This window comes from Rattus rattus, chromosome 18 (genome assembly GCF_011064425.1).
Source record: "Rattus rattus isolate New Zealand chromosome 18, Rrattus_CSIRO_v1, whole genome shotgun sequence".
NCBI lineage: Eukaryota > Metazoa > Chordata > Mammalia > Rodentia > Muridae > Rattus > Rattus rattus.
In genome coordinates this window covers 25,667,089-25,686,206 of record NC_046171.1, presented here as the reverse complement: position 1 = coordinate 25,686,206, position 19,118 = coordinate 25,667,089, and the positions used below count along the sequence as shown (strand labels likewise).

The 19,118-nt window shown below is 47.5% G+C and overlaps 1 protein-coding gene across 3 annotated transcripts in view; it reads right to left on the bottom strand.

The window, feature by feature from the left end:
- Micu1 (mitochondrial calcium uptake 1) overlaps positions 1-19,118 on the bottom strand; it is a 150,941-nt gene that overhangs the window by 14,840 nt on the left and 116,983 nt on the right. For all 3 annotated transcript variants that reach the window (XM_032889179.1, XM_032889180.1, XM_032889181.1), the window contains 2 exons: positions 18,966-19,103; positions 9,084-9,192 (listed from right to left, as the gene is read on the bottom strand). In XM_032889179.1, the coding sequence (XP_032745070.1) occupies positions 9,084-9,192; positions 18,966-19,103 (247 nt within the window). The remainder of the gene's footprint in view (positions 1-9,083; positions 9,193-18,965; positions 19,104-19,118) is intronic.

The following is a 19,118-nucleotide window of genomic DNA, read 5'->3' as shown; positions in this document are numbered from 1 at the left end:
TCACTCTGAGTACCGTGGGCACACGGTGGAAGTTCTGACCTCCCTAGAGTCTCTGTTCTAACACCCTGCTCACTCTGAGTACCGTGACTCCTTCGGTGTGAAGTTCTGACCTCAGCCTGGAGTCTCTGTTCTAACACCCTGCTCACTCTGAGACAAGGTGACTACTGAGCACACGGTGTGAAGTTCTGAGGCCTGGACTCTCTGTCCTAGAACTCACTCTGAGTACCGTGACTACTGAGCAGTTCTGACCTCTGCCTGGAGTCTCTGTTCTAACACCCTGACTCTGAGTGCTGGGACTAAAGGCACACACGGTGTGTGTCTGACCTCAGCCTGGAGTCTCTGTTCTAACACCCTGCTCACTCTGAGTACCGTGACTACTGAGCACACCGGTGTGAAGTTCTGACCTCAGCCTGGACTCTCTGTTCTAACACCCTGCTCACTCTGAGTACCGTGACTACTGAGCACACCGGTGTGAAGTTCTGACCTCAGCCTGGAGTCTCTGTTCTAACACCCTGCTCACTCTGGGTACCGTGACTACTGAGCACACCGGTGTGAAGTTCTGACCTCAGCCTGGACTCTCTGTTCTAACACCCTGCTCACTCTGAGTACCGTGACTACTGAGCACACCGGCGTGAAGTTCTGACCTCAGCCTGGAGTCTCTGTTCTAACACCCTGCTCACTCTGAGTACCGTGACTACTGAGCACACCGGCGTGAAGTTCTGACCTCAGCCTGGAGTCTCTGTTCTAACACCCTGCTCACTCTGAGTACCGTGACTACTGAGCACACCGGTGTGAAGTTCTGACCTCAGCCTGGAGTCTCTGTTCTAACACCCTGCTCACTCTGAGTACCGTGACTACTGAGCACACCGGTGTGAAGTTCTGACCTCAGCCTGGAGTCTCTGTTCTAATACCCTGCTCACTCTGAGTACCGTCACTGCCGAGCACACCGGTGCGAAGTTCTGACCGTCAGGTTTTGCCCTGTCTTGTACCAGACTAGCTGTGATTGGGGCAAGTCATTTTCTTCCAAAGCTAGTGATTTTATTGTAGGTTTAGAGCAACAAAGTAGGAGTTTAATCAAAACCGTTTCTAACCTCCCTTCTATTCCTAAAACTTTATGACTGCCAAGTTGCTTCCTTTTTCTCTTTAATGATCTAATAGCCTCGGTCACTTACAATGTCCATATCTCAGGGAGCCTTCGAAGAAGAAACTCGGGCTGGAGAGCTGGCTCAGCAGTTAGGAGCGTGTGCTGTTCTCCCGAGGACCCAGGTTCAGTTCCAAGGGACCAGATGCCCTTTTGACCTCTGTGGGCATGCACACGCATGCATGCACACACACGCGCACACACACCTTTCCTTACATGTGCCTCACACCCAAAAAATTTAAAGTCTAAAAAAAGGATAAAACTAAAGGCAGAGACTTCTGGAGTTGCTGGTTGGTGTGGCACTGTAGGGAGTGCTGAGGTACCCGTCATTTCCACCCTGTTCAGTGTAGGCCTTCACTACAACGTGATGCTCCTGCTGGTAGGTTAGTTTCCGTGACAATGGTGACAGGTCAGTCACTCTCCTGACCTCTCTATAGGAATCTACTGTAGCAACTTTAGAAGAAGGGAATGGCTGGGCTGTGAGCTGCTCCATGGCTGGACTCGCTGTGGCCTGTGGAGAATCAACAGCCAGCAGGAAAAAGATGACTCGGTCCTGCACGGAAATGAACCGGATTTTGCTAACAACTGAAAACCCCGATTAAAGCCCCCTTAAGGTCTGAGCAGAGGGGCTGTGGAGGTGGCTCAATGGCTAAGAGTACTGGTTGCTCTTCTAGAGGATCTAGTTCTAGGACCCAGGTTCGAATCCTAGTACCCCACATGGCAGATCACAGCAGTCTGTAACTTCAGTTCCTGGGAATACACGGCATCTTCTGACCTCTGCAGGCACCAGACATGCATGTCATGTATAGACACACATGCAGGACATATATGCAAGCAAAATATTCAAATAACATTAAATAAAAACAAATCTAGAAAACAAACAAAAACTACACAAAAAGACCTGAGCACGGCTCCGGAGGTGGCACGCAGACTCCCGACCACCTCAGTCGCCAGCTACTAAAGCTGTCTCTCGGCTGCAGAACTGGCTCAGCAGCGGGAGCAGGAGAGCTGGCCGTGGGCACAGTATTTACGGCTGGGAGTGTCCCAGGCTCCCCAGGTCACACTTCGTTTATAGCTGCCCTCAATTTTCGCCAGCTTCATACCTTTGTACAACTACAGCACCATGCTGCTCAAATGAGATTCGGGAGAGACACTAGCCAAGGTCTAATTAAGTTTTAAATTTTCTAACAAGGAAATAAAAGCTGCCGCCTTTTCTTTTGGGAACCTGACAGCTTTCCTCTGACTTTACATTTATCTGCTAATTATAAATTAGTGCAGCTTCACGTGGACTCGCATGTAACTCTGGGCTATAACATGACGGTTAATCTTCACTGCCATCCCCATTGGAGCTCCGGCCACCTCGGAGACAGCCCTCTGGGCACGTCTGTGAGGAGGTTTAACTGACGCTGAAGACCCATTCTGAAGGTGAGTGGCACCATCCAATAGGCTGGGCCAGAATAGACGTCAGTGAGGAGAAAGCGAGCAGAGCAGCAGTGCAGCAGTGCTCATCTCTGTGCCCGGCGACCTGACTGCACAGATGCGGCCTTTCCCACTGCCACAACTAGAGCCCCGCACTCCTGTGATGCGCTGTATCCTCTCAAACTGGCCACACCCAGGCTCAGTGCCCTCTGCCCTACTGCAGACAGGACTGGAGCAGGCTTACTTCACCTTCTGGTCACCTGGAAACCCTGGCAGGATGAGCTGCACCTTTGAACTGTGGGCTGAAATAAACCTTTCCTTCAGTTGCTTTTGTCAGGGCGCTGTCACAGGAGGACATATTGTAGAACATTCTGCTGGCTGTCCCAGGGCCTGCCCACAGCCAGAATAATTTCTCTCATGTATTATGTCTATTGCAACTAAAACTTCTAGTGTATGCAACGAGTTGTCTAGGCTTTAAGCAGGTCATAAAGAGGTGGAAACATGGCTCACATTTAGATAATAATGAAACGCTGAGGAAAAAGCTTCTGTCCTTAGTAATTAAACAGTTAGAATGTCTAAGCTAATAAGAATGTAAAAAATTGGGGCTGGAGAGATGGCTCAGCGGTTAAGAGCACCCGACTACTCTTCCAGAGGTCCTGAGTTCAATTCCCAGCAACCACATGGTGGCTCACAACCATCTGTAAAGAGATCCGATGCCCTCTTCTGGTGTATCTGAAGACAGCTACAGTGTACTTAATAAATGAATAAATCTTTAAAAAAAAAAAAAAAAGTTTTGGGCTGGAGAGATGGCTCAGTGGTTAAGAGCACCGACTGCTCTTCCAGAGGTCCTGAGTTCAAATCCCAGCAACCACATGTTGGCTCACAACCATCTGTAATGGGATCCGATGCCCTCTTCTGGTATGTCTGAAGACAGCTACAGTGTACTCATATACAAAATAAATAAATAAATTTTTAAAAAAAAAAAAAAAGAATGTAAAAAATTAACTATGGAGGCCTGGACAGATAGCTCAGTGGTTAAGAGCACTTCCTGCTCTTCTAAAGGACCAGGGTTTGGTTTCCAGCATCCACATGGTAGCTCACAATCATCTGTGATTCCAGTTCCAGAGGATCCGTCACTCCCTTCTGACCTTTGATGGTACTGCACGCACACATAGCCGTACATGGAGTCAAAACATCCATAAAACAAACAAACAAGCAAACAACAAGCAAACAATACACTAAAGAAGCAAGAATACATCTGTTTCCTCAAAGAACAAAAGCAGACTAAACTACTCCTAAGGTGGTCTTTTAAGATTTTTTAAGAATTATTTTCATTTTTGTGGTGTTAAAGACCAACCCCTGGAGTTTCTTGCAATGAAGGACATCCCTGGTGTTTCTTTTCTTTTTTTTTTTTTTTTTTCTTTTCTTTTTTTTTTTCGGAGCTGGGGACCGAACCCAGGGCCTTGCGCTTGCTAGGCAAGCGCCCTACCACTGAGCCAAATCCCCAACCCCATCCCTGGTGTTTCTTTAAGGACTAGCTTCTTTATGGTGCTGACACAGTAGGGTGGGGTCTTTCTGGTCTTTCAAGCTCAGGGCCAGATGAAGCTACACTGATGCTAGCATCTAGCAGGCCTGCACACCATCACGTCTACCCAGAGCCCTGGAACAAGCTCTGTAATATCACCATCCCCAGAGCAGAAGGTGCCCTATCGTCACTGATGATGGGGACTACACCCAGGGACTAGCAGGACTCTAATTTCCGAGCTAAGTCCCTATTTCTAATGAGGAACAAGAACTCGACCTCGAGTTTGAGCAGCAAAGCAGAATTTATGCTGAGCGTGATTTCTAGAAACAGGCAGTTTCAGTGTTAGACAGGAGAGCAGCACCCACAAATGCAACAACGCATACTGGACCCCCGAGATTACCACATCTAATGCTAACATCCTGAGGTGCTGTCTACCGGGGTTCCAGGACCTGGAAACCCTTTACCCTTCTGGCAGACACAAGACAAGCTCTGAGATTTAGAGGCCATAGCTCATTGTTAAGCTCCAGCTCGAATCCAACTATTCCATCACGGGAAGGTGCTTGGGAAGGAGTCATGTTCAATTTCCCATTACCGTCTTCAGCAGATTGCTTACATAATTCAGGCAGCCCGTCAGAGGCAATACACTTAATGTTACGTGTACGAATAAGAGGTGGTTGTTCTGATGTACTAAATGAGAGACGGCCTAAAGAGGAAGTCCAGTCTTTCCTGGAGAAACCATCGAGGAGGGACACTTCATTCTTATCTGAGTTGTTACCGAATGGTCCACACAAACAACAACCACCGCCACCACCAACCACCACCGCCGCCACCGCCACCCCCATCCCCCCACCCCGCAATGAAACTTCCGGTATTAGGAGGACAGGATCATGTCCTCTGACGGTGTGTCCATCAGTCTGTACTGCTGCCAGGCAGGACCCTTGGACTGCTGAGGGAGCTTTAATCTGTAAGGCACCTAGGGTATTCTGGAGCAGATGGGGGAGGGGCGGGAACGCACTCTCCTGTGGGATTTGTTACAAACATTAGTTTATTAAAAGCCAGCCCAGGTGGTGCTTAGGGAGAAGTGTGACTCTAGCATTTTCCAAATTTATTTAGACCTGGAGCACTTCTCTTTGCAGACCTCGGGAGGGCTCATTACCATATCGAGCACTGCTTGGGAAACTCCAATCAATTATGTTTCAGGGTTGGCCTGTAAGCTCTAAACTAGCCAAGGCAGGAATGGTGCCAGGGCCTTGGGAAGACAGCTGAGATTAGCAGCGACCAGGAATGGAAGAGGCTGTGCAGAGCGCCCTTTGACCCCGCCTGGCTCCCTCTGCGCCCACAGCGGGCGTCAGGCAGGGCTCCATCCTGGCTCCACGCCAGTGACCACACTGACTGGAGCTCTTGTCGAGTCATCTTCCCTCACTCCTGTGAGCTTCTTGAGGCTGGAAGCCCCACACACACCCAGCAGAGCGTCCGTGCTGCTGACAGAACAGACAAAGAAAGGTGCAGCACCACTGCTCATGTCGCCAGCTTGGTAACCCGACCTGTAGCCAATGCACAGGGCGACAGGGTTTTTTTGCAGACCTGTCCCCATGGCACCCTGTGAGTTACGCATCCTTACTCTCACCACCCAGCTAGTGAGTGACGGGCTGAGACGGCTCAGGCAGTGTGACATCAGTTCTTGGGATGCAGGATCATCAGTTTTCCTGTAGCCCAGGGTGGCTATGTAGCCGAGGCTGGCCTTGAAACTGTGATCCTGCCTGTATTCCCAAATGCTGGGGTAACACTCAGGGGTTTCACCATGTGGTGCTGGGGACCAAACTCAGAGCTTTGTGCACGGCAGGCAAGTACATCCCCAGCCTAGAGCTGTGTTCTCAAACCCCACACCATTCTTCCTTCTTTTCTGGTGTTCATCTCAGTACTAACATCTACACAGTTCTGTGGAGAGGGGAGGGAAGGCCTGGAATGCATGTAGACCTACTCATTGCTCTAGATGTTCAGAGTACGTGAGGAAGACACAAGAGTTTAGCTGGGGTGGCAGGCAGTCAACACAGCCATGTGCAAATCCACACACAAACTCTGAGAGTTTCTACAATAGATAAGGAACATGGCGGGGCCCAGGTGACAGAGCCAATTGAGGGTGGGTATTGCCTTTGTAGTTATAATGGAGGGTGTCTTCAGATAGCATCCTGGATTAGCAGCTGGGCTCTAAGACCTCATAAGACCAAGTAGGTGAAGACACTTGGAGCTTCAGAGGGGACAGACACACAGAGACAGGACACAGATAGGAGCTATGTATGCAGGGCCAAGGTGCACCTACTGCCTCCAGAATATGGAAGACGCAAGGAAGGACGCATCTTTAGAGTTCATACATGATGAATTTAAAACTCCATTGTGAGAGAACAAATTTCTGTTGCTTTAAATCGAGTTTGTGGCATTTTTTTTTTTTTTCTGAGACAGGGTTTCTCTGTGTAACTCTGGCTGTCTAGAAAATCATTCTGTAGACCAGGTTGGCCTAGAACTCAGAGACCTGCCTGCCTCAGCCTCCCCAGTGCTGTCTCTACTGTCCAGCTAGTGGCATTATTATTTTTTTTTAGTAGCAGGTCTGAGAGACAAACACATGTGGTTCATTCTGTTACTTAGTATGAAACTAGGCCCTATCTATCTTTTTGCTATCTGTTGATATATGTTCAGGGAATCCAATATAAAACATAGAAAGCCAGATTGAATGACTCGGCACCACAGATCTGAGAGCTAAGTGTATTCTGCATGTCCAGCGTGGCAGCTAGATGTAAGAGCATGACCAGCATGTAAGGACCAGAGGCCTGCCATCTTACTCAGGAAATGGCCCAAAGTCATTTCAAAGAAACTCCGCCCACCTTTTTAATCACTACATTGCATTTCTCCTTGTTACTGCTACCCTGAATCACTTGGTTTTGTACACCCTGTAATTTACACACAGAGGGTGATTCATCCGGTATGGTTTTCTTGAAGTGGTTCTGTTGGCTTGAGTTGAGGGGGGGAATCTCAGAGGTGGTTATTATTTCTATTTTTGTAACTTGTGACTTTAAATCTTACGTTTTTGGATTTGCACGTGCTATCTAAGCCTGCCTTGAGAGACAGCAATGCAGTGAGGGCTATTCTGGAAGAAGGGCTTGGTAATCCCTCCCCCCAAGACTCCCACACCATTGCTCCCTAAAAGGAGTCTACAGAGATGAGAGGAGGCATTATTTTAAGCAAACAAATGCTATTTTAAACAGCTATATGTATGGTTTAAAATAAAAGGCATCCAGATTGGAGAGGAAAAAGTACCATGAGCTCTGGTTATAGATAATGATCTCTTGGCTTTTCTAGCTTTACATGGCTATTGAGATGGTTTGTATATGCTTGGCCCAGGGAGTGGCACTATTAGGAGGTGTGGCCCTGTTGGAGTAGGTGTGTCACTGTGGGTGTGGGCTTTAAGACCCTCACCCTAGCTTCCTGGAAGTCAGTATTCTGCTAGCAGCCTTCAGATGAAGGTGTAGAACTCTCAGCTTTTCCTGCACCATGCCTGCCTGGATGCTGCCATGCTCCCACCTTGGCCTTGATGATGATGGACTGAACCTCTGAACCTGTGAGCAGCCCCAGTTAAAAGTTGTCTTTTAGAAGACTTGCCTTGGTCACGGTGTCTGCTCACAGCAGTGAAACCTAAGACAGCTGTTTATGTATATAAATTGTGATTTAAGGGCTTCACCAAGTTGTGCTGACATGTGACACCCTGTGAAGTATTACTGCACTTAGTGTAATTAAGTGTCTATTTTTCTTCTTTGCATTTTATACAGGGGCTTGATATACAGTTCAGGATGGTCTTGAATTCATAATCCTCCTGCCTTAGCCTACTGAGTACTACTTATAGGTTTGGGTCACCATGCTAACCTTCCAGATCACCATTTCTCTCTCTTAACATAGTTATATGTGTGTGGGCGTGTGTGTGTGTGTGTGTGTGTGTGTGTGTGTGTGAACAGCATTAAGCATCTCTCTTAGCAACTCCAGGCATACGATACAGTATTAGTAACTACAGTCAGCAAGTAGTAATCAGCTCTCTAGGATCACCCTCAACCTGTGTAACTCAAACTTGGAGCCCTTTGGCCTGTCTCTCCGTCTACCTCACTCCTGGACCCTGTTGCAACCGCCAGTCTACTTGATTTCTGGACTCTGGTTCATTTTCAGATTTCACATGTAAGTTAGGGCCATGCTCTCACGTAAGCAAATGACTTCCGGACTCTCCGAAAAGTCTGTGCCTCTGAAACCGCAGCATTTGCTCTGGGCAGATCTGAGAGGCTGCACCACAGCACTGCAGCGCATTCTCAAACAGCCTAAACATCCAGGGAGTTTATCACACCATGAACAGCCACAGAAGAAGTTCCAGAGCCCAGATGACTACTGGTATTCAAGGATACAGGAAAAACAGCTAAAATGGTGAATACATGGATAAATTTAAAAGACTTTTTTTGTCCTTTTCACTCAATTCTTAAAATAAAAAAGGTAGAAAGCAAAGATACTAACCAGACCATTCCTTCATCAAAGATCCCAGTGCCCAGTGCCCTGGCTTCTCCTTACACATGCCCTGACTCCAGTGGCTTGGACAGAGGTCCTGCAGCCCTGCCTTGCTTCATGCCTGTGTGCAGCCTAATCACTGGCTCTCTGCCCTGTCCGCAGCACAGGCAAATGTGAGCTGGGCTTGGCCTCTCTGTGCGACAAGAGAAGGAACCACTGGGGATGCTGCACAGCTTCAACCCCAGCACTGGGGAGGGAGGCAGAGGCCGGCAGATTCTGAGTCTGAGGTCAGCTTGGTCTGTACGTCGAGCTCCGGGACAGCTAGAGCTACACAGAGAAACCCGGCCTCAAAACAAAACAAACAAAATCCAAGAAAATCTGACATTTTAAGGCGAGGCACTCACATAGTAGATACAGATTAACTCATATAATTTCAAGAAAGAGGCTTCCAGGTTTCAGTACCTTTATCGAGGGATGCTCCAGCCATGTGGTAAAAGCTTAACGCAGTGTCCACGTCATTAATGTTCTTCAGGAAAGTGAAGAAGTTCTCCACCTCCTGGAAAGTCAGGCCCTGAAAGAGGAGCGACAGCAAGATGAAGCAGAGCCGTGGCAAACAGAGCCAAGCCAGCAGGAAGCACACTCCCATCCTAACGACGCTGAGCCAACGACAGCAAGTGCGCACCACAGACCAAAACTCTCGAGCAGCGAGCAGTTCTCCATCCTAACGCCTCAGCCCCTTACTACAGTTCCTCATGCTGCGACCAACCGTGGAATTATTTTCTTTGCTAATTATCACTGTAATTGTGCTGCTGTTCTGCAATGCAATTTGTAATGCAAATCTGTGTTTTCTGATGGTCTTAGGTGACCCCTGTGAAAGCGCTGTTCACAAAGGAGTCACATTCTGCAGGCGGAGCACCACCCTGAGGAAGTAACGTGGCTAACTGCTTCCCCCTCACGTGTCGACTCTGACGTAAAGCTGCTTGCAGTGATGAACTGCTTTCTGGTTAGCCACATTGTCTACTATACTTCCTGTGTGGGTTGTGGCCACTTTACCTGATGCACATCTTAAGAAGTAAAATCCAAGTCAGGGCTTCCATGTGACATTCTGCTCACAGAATTACTGCAGGCAGGGATGGCTTCAGTACTCAGAGGAACCCAAGCACTGAGAAGGAAAGCCGATTATGAACTTCATTTAAAAGCTCCAGATGGTGCAGTGGTGGTGGGTCACACCTTAAACCTAGCAGCGGCGGGTGGATCTCTTTGAGTTCAAGGCCAGCCTGGTCTACAGAGCAAGTTCCAGGGACAGCCAAGGCTACAAAAAGAAAACCTGTCTCAAAATTTTCTATCTTAAAAATCTATCTCTATATCTTTTTATCTCTATCCATCTATCTGTCTGTCCATCCGTCTGTCCGTCCGTCCGTCCGTCCATCCATCCAGCCATCCATCCATCCGCCGGCCCGCCCACCCAGCCACCCACCATGCTCTGGATGAAGACATCTTTCTAGAAGCTGGTCAAAGCTGCTCTTCTTAACTCCGCTCTCCATGACAACTCGAGCAAAGCAGCTATTGGCGCAGGGCCACCTGGAACCCCTTCCAGGGGTCAGAATGCACTACTTATTCCCCAGGTCTCACAGCACGTGTGACCACACTGCAGGCAGAAGCGGAGCACTGGGGTGTGTCCTGGCGTTGTCAGTGCAGCCACAGGGCCCCAGTGGACTGTACGTGTTGGCTGGCTCTATGGAGTACTGGAGCCCCAGGTCTCCATCCCTGAGCCGGAGAGTCCAGGAGCCCAGGAAGCCAGGACGCTGTCACCACAGCTCTACCCCAGGACTCTCCAAGCTTGGCCAACTGGGGCTTTCTTATCACATCCAACAGAGAGCTAGAACTCTGGGTGCATGATTATGTCCTGTGACCTTCTGTAAGTGCCCCTACCACCGGGAGAGTCAGAGAATTTGAAATCGATTTCACTCTTTGATTTGATGACTCTTAAGGACACACGTCCAAAATTAAGAAGCTGCATTAAATTAGTGCCTGCATCCTCTTACACACACACACACACACACTCACACACACACACCCTGGCTGCATGCTCTTTCCTAGTCATGAGCTCCTGTCACCCATATTCCCAGGAGGGGCCACTGTGTGACTTTTAGGGAATTCCTTTCCATTAAAAACCAAAACCAACCAACAACAACCACCCCTCCCCCCAGGGTTGATGCCTTAAACGGAAAGTCCCCTTTGACTGTTTTTGAACTGTCTGAGTGGAATTAAGTAGGATGCATTTTGCAATGTGTGGCTTCTCCTAAGATCTGTTCCAGGCTTCTGTTTATCTACAGTTTACTTTTACAGTATAAAGTATGATACCATTTAACTATATCACATCTGTTTTCCTTTGTTAAAAGGACTCCTTTATGTACTTGTAATTCGTTAGCGTGTGTATGCGTGTGAGGGTGGGGTTGGGTGGGACAGAGGCCAGAGGCCAACCTGCGGAGCCCTTTCTAGTCTTCCACCTTTGCGTGAGTTCCTAGGATCAAGCTCACGTCACAGGTAAGGTAGTAGGGACATTTACCCATTGAGCCATCTCACTGCCCTTGCAAACTGTTTTCCTGTTTCTAAAAGGGGTGCTCGCCAGTTTGGGAGAGTTGTGAACCAAGGCCACCTGTATGTAAGCATTCAGTTAAACACTTAATTCCGGGTCATTTTCTTGGCCTTGACTTGGGCTCCCCAGAGCTGAGGCTTCCCACTCATACGGTGCTAGAGGGTGCTGGCTGAGGTGAGCATTGCCTAGCATCCATTTTGCAGGTGAGTGTGTCACTGGATTAGAAGCATGGGTTCTACAGTATCACTGTATCTGCCCTGCATGTGCACGGCTACTGTCTTCCTCCTTCTGTCAAGACCAGTGAGGAAGAAACCAACACAAGTGCCCACTGAGCCGTGAACCAGTAACCAAGACAAACCCGCTCTGCCCCACCCCTTTCTACAGGCCATGGTGTGTGTGTCTGTACACCCGACACTCAGGAGGCAGGAGAGTTTTGACTTTGATGCTTGCCTGGGATACATGGTGAGACCTTGTTTAGAAAACAATACAGCAACACAATCCAGGGGTGTGGGGGAAAAGTGTTTCGATTGTTTTATTTTATTATCTTTATATGAGATGCTGGGATTGGTCAGATGGATCGAGTCAAATGTAGGATGGTTGTTACCACAGGGAATGGGAGCTGTTTAACTGGTAAAGAGTTTCAGTTTGGGAAGGGGAACAAAGTTCTGGAGACAGAGGTGATAGGTACTCAACAGTGGGATGCACAAAATTACTGCAGTTACTGTAAAAACCACTGAACTATGTAATTAAAAATGGTTAAAGTGGTAACTTCTGTGTATATTGGGATACATACACGAAGTGCACTAAAGCTTTATAGAAATTAACAAATGGATTCTTCTGGGGACAGGGGACAGGGGACAGGGGACAGGGGACAGGGAACCAAGTTCTTACTCTTTTTCCTTTTCAAAACAACTTTTCAAGGTTGGAGAGAAGGCTCAGTACTTAAGAGCACTGGCTGAGGATCCAGGTTCGGCTCTCAGCCCCCCACAGTGGCTTACAACTGTCTGTAACTCCAGTTCTAGGGGACCTGATGCCCTCTCTGACCTCCTCAGACAACAGGCACTCAATGATGCATGAAATCAGCATGCAGGCAAAATGAGCGCACACATTAAATAATAATAAAATTCGCATGCCTTTAATCTCAGCACTTGGGAGGCTCTGAGGCAGGTGGATCTCTGTGAGTTCTAGGGCTATATAGTGAGGTTCAGCTTCAAAAACCCTCCAAAGTTTGCACATTAATTATTATGTGTAGGTGCATGTGCCATGGTGTGTGTGTGGAAGCCAGGAGACTGCTTTCAGGAATTGGTTCTCTTTCTCTTGTCTTGCTGAGGCAAGATCTCTCGTTTCTGTTGCTCTGCATTTCTGAGCAATTCTCCTGTCTCCACCTCCCACCTCGGCATCTCAGTGCCACGATTACAGATTCATGCTATCACTGCCGGCTTGCTGGCTGGCTTTCTTTTTCTTTTTTTCTTTTTTTTTAAAGATTTATTTATTATATATGAGTGCACTGTAGCTGTCTCCAGACACACCAGAAGAGGGCAACGGATCCCATTACAGATGGTTGTGAGCCACCATTTGGTTGCTGGGAATTGAACTCAGGACCTCTGGAAGAGCAGTCAGTGCTCTTAACCACTGAGTCATCTCTCCAGCCCTCTGCCGGCTTTCTTTATGTGGGTTCCTGGGACTGAACTCAGATCGTGATGCCTGTGCAGTAAGCACTTTTATCTGCTGAGCCTTGCTGCTCCCCCCCCCCCCACATTTGTATTCTTTTTATTTTGTAGGGCTGAGGCTCAAACATGGGGATTGTGCATGCTGGACAAATGACCTACCACTGAGCTGCACTCTCAGCCTCAGACTGGAAAGGGTTTTGATGACTAAAGGCTGACTTAAGACTCTTAAAACAGAGAGGACATTGTAGAGAAAATAATTTCTAGTTTGACAAAGAATCTTGGAAGATGCTGAACTTACTGAAGGACAGAGAAGAGGAGGGAGGACAACCTGCATCCTGTTCAACATGATTTAGACAAACAGTGGGACACAGATCATCCGGGGACACTGTTGAGTCTAATATATAAGGCTGTCTTTATTGTACAGACGCAATAAAGAATATTTATTGAGCGCTTACTTATCAGTTAGCTCTCTGCCAAGAACAGCAAGAGAAATAAAACTACCCTGGACACAGGCCTTGATGTTATGGGGCTTATAATTTACATAGGCCTTCTTAAAGAAGAGATAATACCAATCACAAAACTCTTATTCCCAGTAACTGCTACACACACACACACACACACACACACACACACACACACACACACACACACACCCACACACACACACACACAGACCAGTGAATCCTAGTTGACATGAGAGTCATTGTCTCAAAAATACATGAAGAGCAATAGAGCAAGAGACCTGGTGTTGAATTTTGGCCTCCATACATGCTTGTAAGGTCATGCATGCATGTGCAGGAAAAACACAAGAACGCATGCATGCACGTCAAAAGACTAAACCATCGACACATGAGCTTTGTGGATGTAATGTAGAAGCGCAAGGGCTACGCACACTGTGAGCTGAGTTGTTCAGACAGGAAGACTAAAGCTCACATAGGATCCATTGTGAATGACACTGGACTCACAGCAGCCAGGAGGGAGTGTCCTCCCCTGAGCACTCCCTGGTAGTTGTGGGGTCTTCTTAATATTCTACGGGGAGGGTGAAAATGGAGGTATTATGGAGAACTGTTCTGTAACCTTGTTAATTAGTTAGAGTAGGGAACATGGACTTCCCAAAGCTGGGCTACTGTAAAAGGACGAGAAGGTTAATAGTAGCTTGCGGAAGTAGAGATTTTCCTAGGCACTGTGAAAATGCGTCTAACTCCAGGGAGTTGTTAATGGGGTGGACTGCCTTCTGGAGGTGGAATCAATCAACAAAATCTTAGAAGAAACAGTGGCTCTCTTTATGGCTAAGGGAGGCAAGAGTTCTTACATAACACAGCAAAGCACAACCTATACCAAAACCAAAGCAAACCAGAGCAAAAACATGGGTAAATCAGAGTTCATCGAAACCAAGAGGCTAATGAAAGGCTAAAAGAAAATCTTTAAAAATCACTTTTGATACAGGACTTATACCCAAAGTTGTATAAAGAACTCTTATAACTCAATAATAAAATGGGATTCAATAAAATCCCACGGTAGTACAGACCTGGCTCAGGGGCACAGATAGAACTTGTCCTATATACCAGGATCCTGGGTTTGACCTCAGTGCCATAAACAAGCAAATGAATATTCCGTAGACATTTTACTTAGCAAAATGCATGAATGATAAACACATTAGAAAAATATAAATTAAAGCCACAACAATATCTACTGAAATGACGTCCTTTCTCCTCTTTCTGAGGCAGGGTCTCTCTACATGGCTCTTGCTGGCCGGGGACTCACACTACACCACACTGACCCTCAGAGGCACAGAGATACTCCTGTCTCTCTTCCTAAGTGCCAGGATTAAAGCTGCACATCACCTTGACAGTTTGGATGTCTCTTAAGAAGGGAAATATAAATATCCAATAAGACCCAGATATGTCCCTCCTAGGATTCTTCCAAAAAAATAAAAATAAAAATAAAAAAAACATAGGTCCAGGGACTAAAGAGATGGCTCAATGATTACTCTTCCAGAGGACCCAGGTTCAGTTCCCAGCACCCATGACAGCTCACAACCATCTGTAACTCTAGTTTCAGGGGATCTGACACCCTCTTCTGGTGTTTGTAAACACCACTCATAGTTTACAAACATATACAGAAGCAAAACACCCAGGAACACAGCATTTTAATAATAATGATAATGATGATGATGATGGTGGTAGTGGTGATGATGATGATGATGATGATAGACAATGAGAACACCATAGGTCCATGTGAGAACTGGCATGTGAACACCTAGAATAGCAGTATTCTTGAGAGCCAAGGAGGGAAGCAGTCTGGTTGCGCACTTGATGGGGTCAGGGAAACACAGATGATGTAATGCTCTTTGCTACTTAGCGATAAGTAGCAAAAAAAAAAAATTATCTTCAAAGCATTATGCTAAGTGGAAGAAGCCAGAGGAGAAAGACTGCCTGTGATGCTGCATTTATTGTGAAATGCTCAGGAAAGGTGAGCTATCTGGAGAGACGGTGATGGATGGGAGGAGGGCCGAGATGCACACTGATTGAAAACTGGCATGATGGGTCTTCTGGGGTGATGGAAATGTCTGTGTACTGCATAGGCAATGGTGTTGTATAACTGTGCATTTACTGAGAACCACTGAACTGTACACTGAATCTTATGGTTTATAAATTATACTTCAGTGAAGTTGTTTAAAATAAAGCGCAGGACTGGAGAGATGGCCAGTGGATCAAGGTCCTTGGTGGCAAGCCCAGCGACCTGAGTTCAATCCTTAGCCCCCACATGGTGCTAGCAGAGCACAGGCTCCTTCCAGCTGTCCTCTGACACCCCCCCTCCCACCACATGCTGTACAATAAGCATCCTTTTCTCCCCCATCTGAAAAGTAAAGTTGAAAACAAAACTTACAAATAAAGGCATGATGGAGCACATGGGAGGCAGAGGCAGGTGTTCAAGGCTATCCTGGTCTACAAAGTAAATTTCAGGATAGCCTGAAAATGTAGGTCTGCTTCAAGTTTATCTCTACCTGCTCTCTCGTCAGGAGCACTCCCAGCTGCTGCCTCACCTAAAGTGGAGTTGAACCGACCAGAAATACTGACCGGTGAGAACCGCAGCAGCCTGGCAGGCCTGTGTCCCTCACGCCACCTGTACTGAGCTGCAGCTTCCAACCCTGCATCCTTTCAAGGGGCATCTATAGCACAGCCAAGCCCCTTGGCCCTGGCTGGGCTGCCATGGGGATGGCAGCTGTGGGCCAGGGCTGGGGCCACCCAGGGAACTTCATAGCTTCTTTAAAGCTTTTTAAAAAAATTTATGGGCATGAGTGTTTATGTATACGTGTGTGTGTGTGTGTGTGTGTGTGATGTACATGCAGTGCCTGTGGAGGCCAGAAGAGGGTATCTGATCCACTGGAACTGGAGTTCTAGGTGGCTGTGATCCACTACGTGGATGACAGGACCTGAACCTGGATCTTCACAAGAGCAGCCAGCATTCTTCAGAGCTGAGCCATCTCTCCAGCCCTTAAGTGTTAACGGCTCCAAAGAGGAAAAAGGAAGCAGTTAGAAACAGATGGAAATTTCTCCTTAATGGGAAATGGTTCTGGAGAGATGGGCTGGTATTATTAGGAGCCAAGGCCCTTTATTAACTCTCATTTTGGCTAATTGCTATGTTCACAACTATTTAATCAACACAAGAGGGCAATCAATTTTAATCTCCTAGCTAAAGCAGGCTAGAAATTCTGGCCAAATGTGATTTTGCACCAAGATTTCCAGTTTCACAGTCTGTCCTTCCATGGCCAAGGTCCGTCTGCAAGGTCTTTGGTCCTAAATTAACTCCTGTACAAGCTAAAACATTCTGTGCCTTTGAGGGCAATGTCTTCAACAGCTCATTCATTACTTTCAAATATGAATTCATGATAAAATATGAATTAGCCTATCATGATTGCTAGCTAACTTAAGGTCAAACCAATGTCTGCAGTGACCTTTAAAAATAGAGGCCTGCTCAGCCTGGTTATGTGGGTCAGCAGAGCACATCTGGCTAGCATCTGTGAGGCCCCAGGCTGGATCCTCAGCACCCCCAAACCTAACAAACAACGAACCAAAGAAAACTCTGACAAAACAAAGATGAAGTCTGTCTACAGAAGGGAGTGCTTCCTTTCTGCAAACATCGTGTTTCCAGCAAAGGGTTAAAAACCTCACCTAAGCACATGCAATCAATCTATCATAATTTCCACAGATACAAGCTGGGTACTGGGTAGTGCAGCAGTGCTCTCCAGGGGAAGAACCATTCCCTTACTCCATTAATGACAAGCCTACCCTCCCTTAGCTCCTGCAGGAGAGCACCTGCAGTGCAGGCAGGCTGGGATGAGTTTCTGAGAAGCCTGCCTCTGAGTCCTTTCAGCTCTTCAACACTCAAGGCAAGGGAGAGAATGTCCAGCTGAGAAGCGCTTAGAAAGCAGTGGTGTTCGTGGACGATTCCTTACACAAACAGTGGGAACACTGGAACAAATGCGGCCATCTTACTTCCTCTAGCTACTGGCTTTTAAAAGTCGTGATGGCCAAAGGCACGCAGATGGGAATATGTGTAGTTTCTGAGGCCAGCGAGGCCAGGGCTCTCTACAGTCTCCGTGGGAGCAGCTGAACGGTCTTCAGAGAGCCTGGTTTTGATCACACTCACTACCCTGGTCATCACACATGGAATCTTTTCAGTGTAGACTGGGATTCTGACCATGACCACATGACTGCTGCTGTCCTGTGGGAGCGGTTTGGGGCCTTCAGTGAGAGTCCCTGGGAAGAGCCCAGGCTCTCCCCTGGGTCGGAGTGCCTGGGCAGACAGTAGTCCAGTCTCTGCTTGAGTCTGCTCCTCCCCCAGTGCTGTGGGACTTTGTGGCCCACCCTTTCCCTGTACTGGGAACAGTCAGTGTTAAAGGACAGCAGAGAGCAGGATTGAGCAGAGCTCCCGTGAAGCCAAGGCCTCTAATTTCAATGCTGCTCACGCACCTTCTCTCTAATAACCTCATCATCAGCCGATTTGATCCTACTCCTGCTCATTCCCACAGTATCTTCCACATGGGGCGACAACTCTACATAAATAACCAACCCTGTCATTTTATCCTCAATCCTTCGGTATCCCCTCATTGTTCTGAGTGAGGCCTAGCTTTTTTCTGTGCCTCTCTGACCACAACTGTCCTTGGTCTGATCAGCTCCTCCTACCTGCTAGGTTTACTGTGCTAAGGATTTCCGAGACAAAGGTTGTGTCCTCGTGCGTTAATTATTTTGTCAGTGAGGCATAAGCTAGCATCATCTAAGAAGATGGAAGCCAAACTGAGAAAACCCTCATCGGACTGGCCTGCAGGCAAGTCTGGTAGGGGCCTCTGGGTGGTGCTATAGCTGGGCAGGTGGCCCTGGGCTGTATAAGAAAGCAGGCTGAGCAAGCCATGGGAGCAAGCCAGTGAGCAGCCTCCTCCAAGGTCTCTGCCTCGGTTCCTGCCTACAGATTCCTGCCCTGGCTTCCTGACAAAGAGTTGTAACCTATAAGCTTGCTGCATCCTTTCCTCTCCAGGCTGCTTTTGGCCATGGTGTTTATCAGCCATACAAAGCATTGAGTTAAGTCCTTCACCCGACTTCTCGAAATCATGTTTCAGTGGATTCTGCCTTTGGTCCCTTGTTTTCATGCTGTGCAAGACTCCTCAGGAGATCGCTCCAGTTCTCATGCCTTTAAGGACCAATGATTACCAACCCTGGCTCAGAGCTCTGAGGCAGACATGATACTGAGCTGCCTTGTGATCATCTCCATGTGGACAGCCTGTAGTTATTTTAAATTCAAGGCGTCTGCAACAGAACCTACCTTTCTTTCCAAATTAGATTTTTTTTTTAATGCTTCTCAATCCCAGTGCATGCTGACACCTTTGTTTGAACAAGAGATCTGGTGTTATTCTACCCTCTCTCCTGTTTTCATTATTTTTCTCTCTTTGGACCTTAGGTATGAGAGAAGTAGTCATTGTTGAAAGGTTCACGACATGCTCTCACTATTACTGATATCTCTGCACTATCCAGGGTTCCCATGGTTTCATTTCTCCCTGTATCCAAGGCAACCTACCTTCCCATCTTTGAAGTGCTTCTTCAGCTGCCTCTGCATGGCGGTCAGCTTCTTGGACTGCACTCCACTGTAGGCCAGCAGCATGCCACCGAACTGCCTCTCAGAGATTCTCCCGTCTACTGGGTCATGGCGTTCAAACTGGGTAGGAAGCAG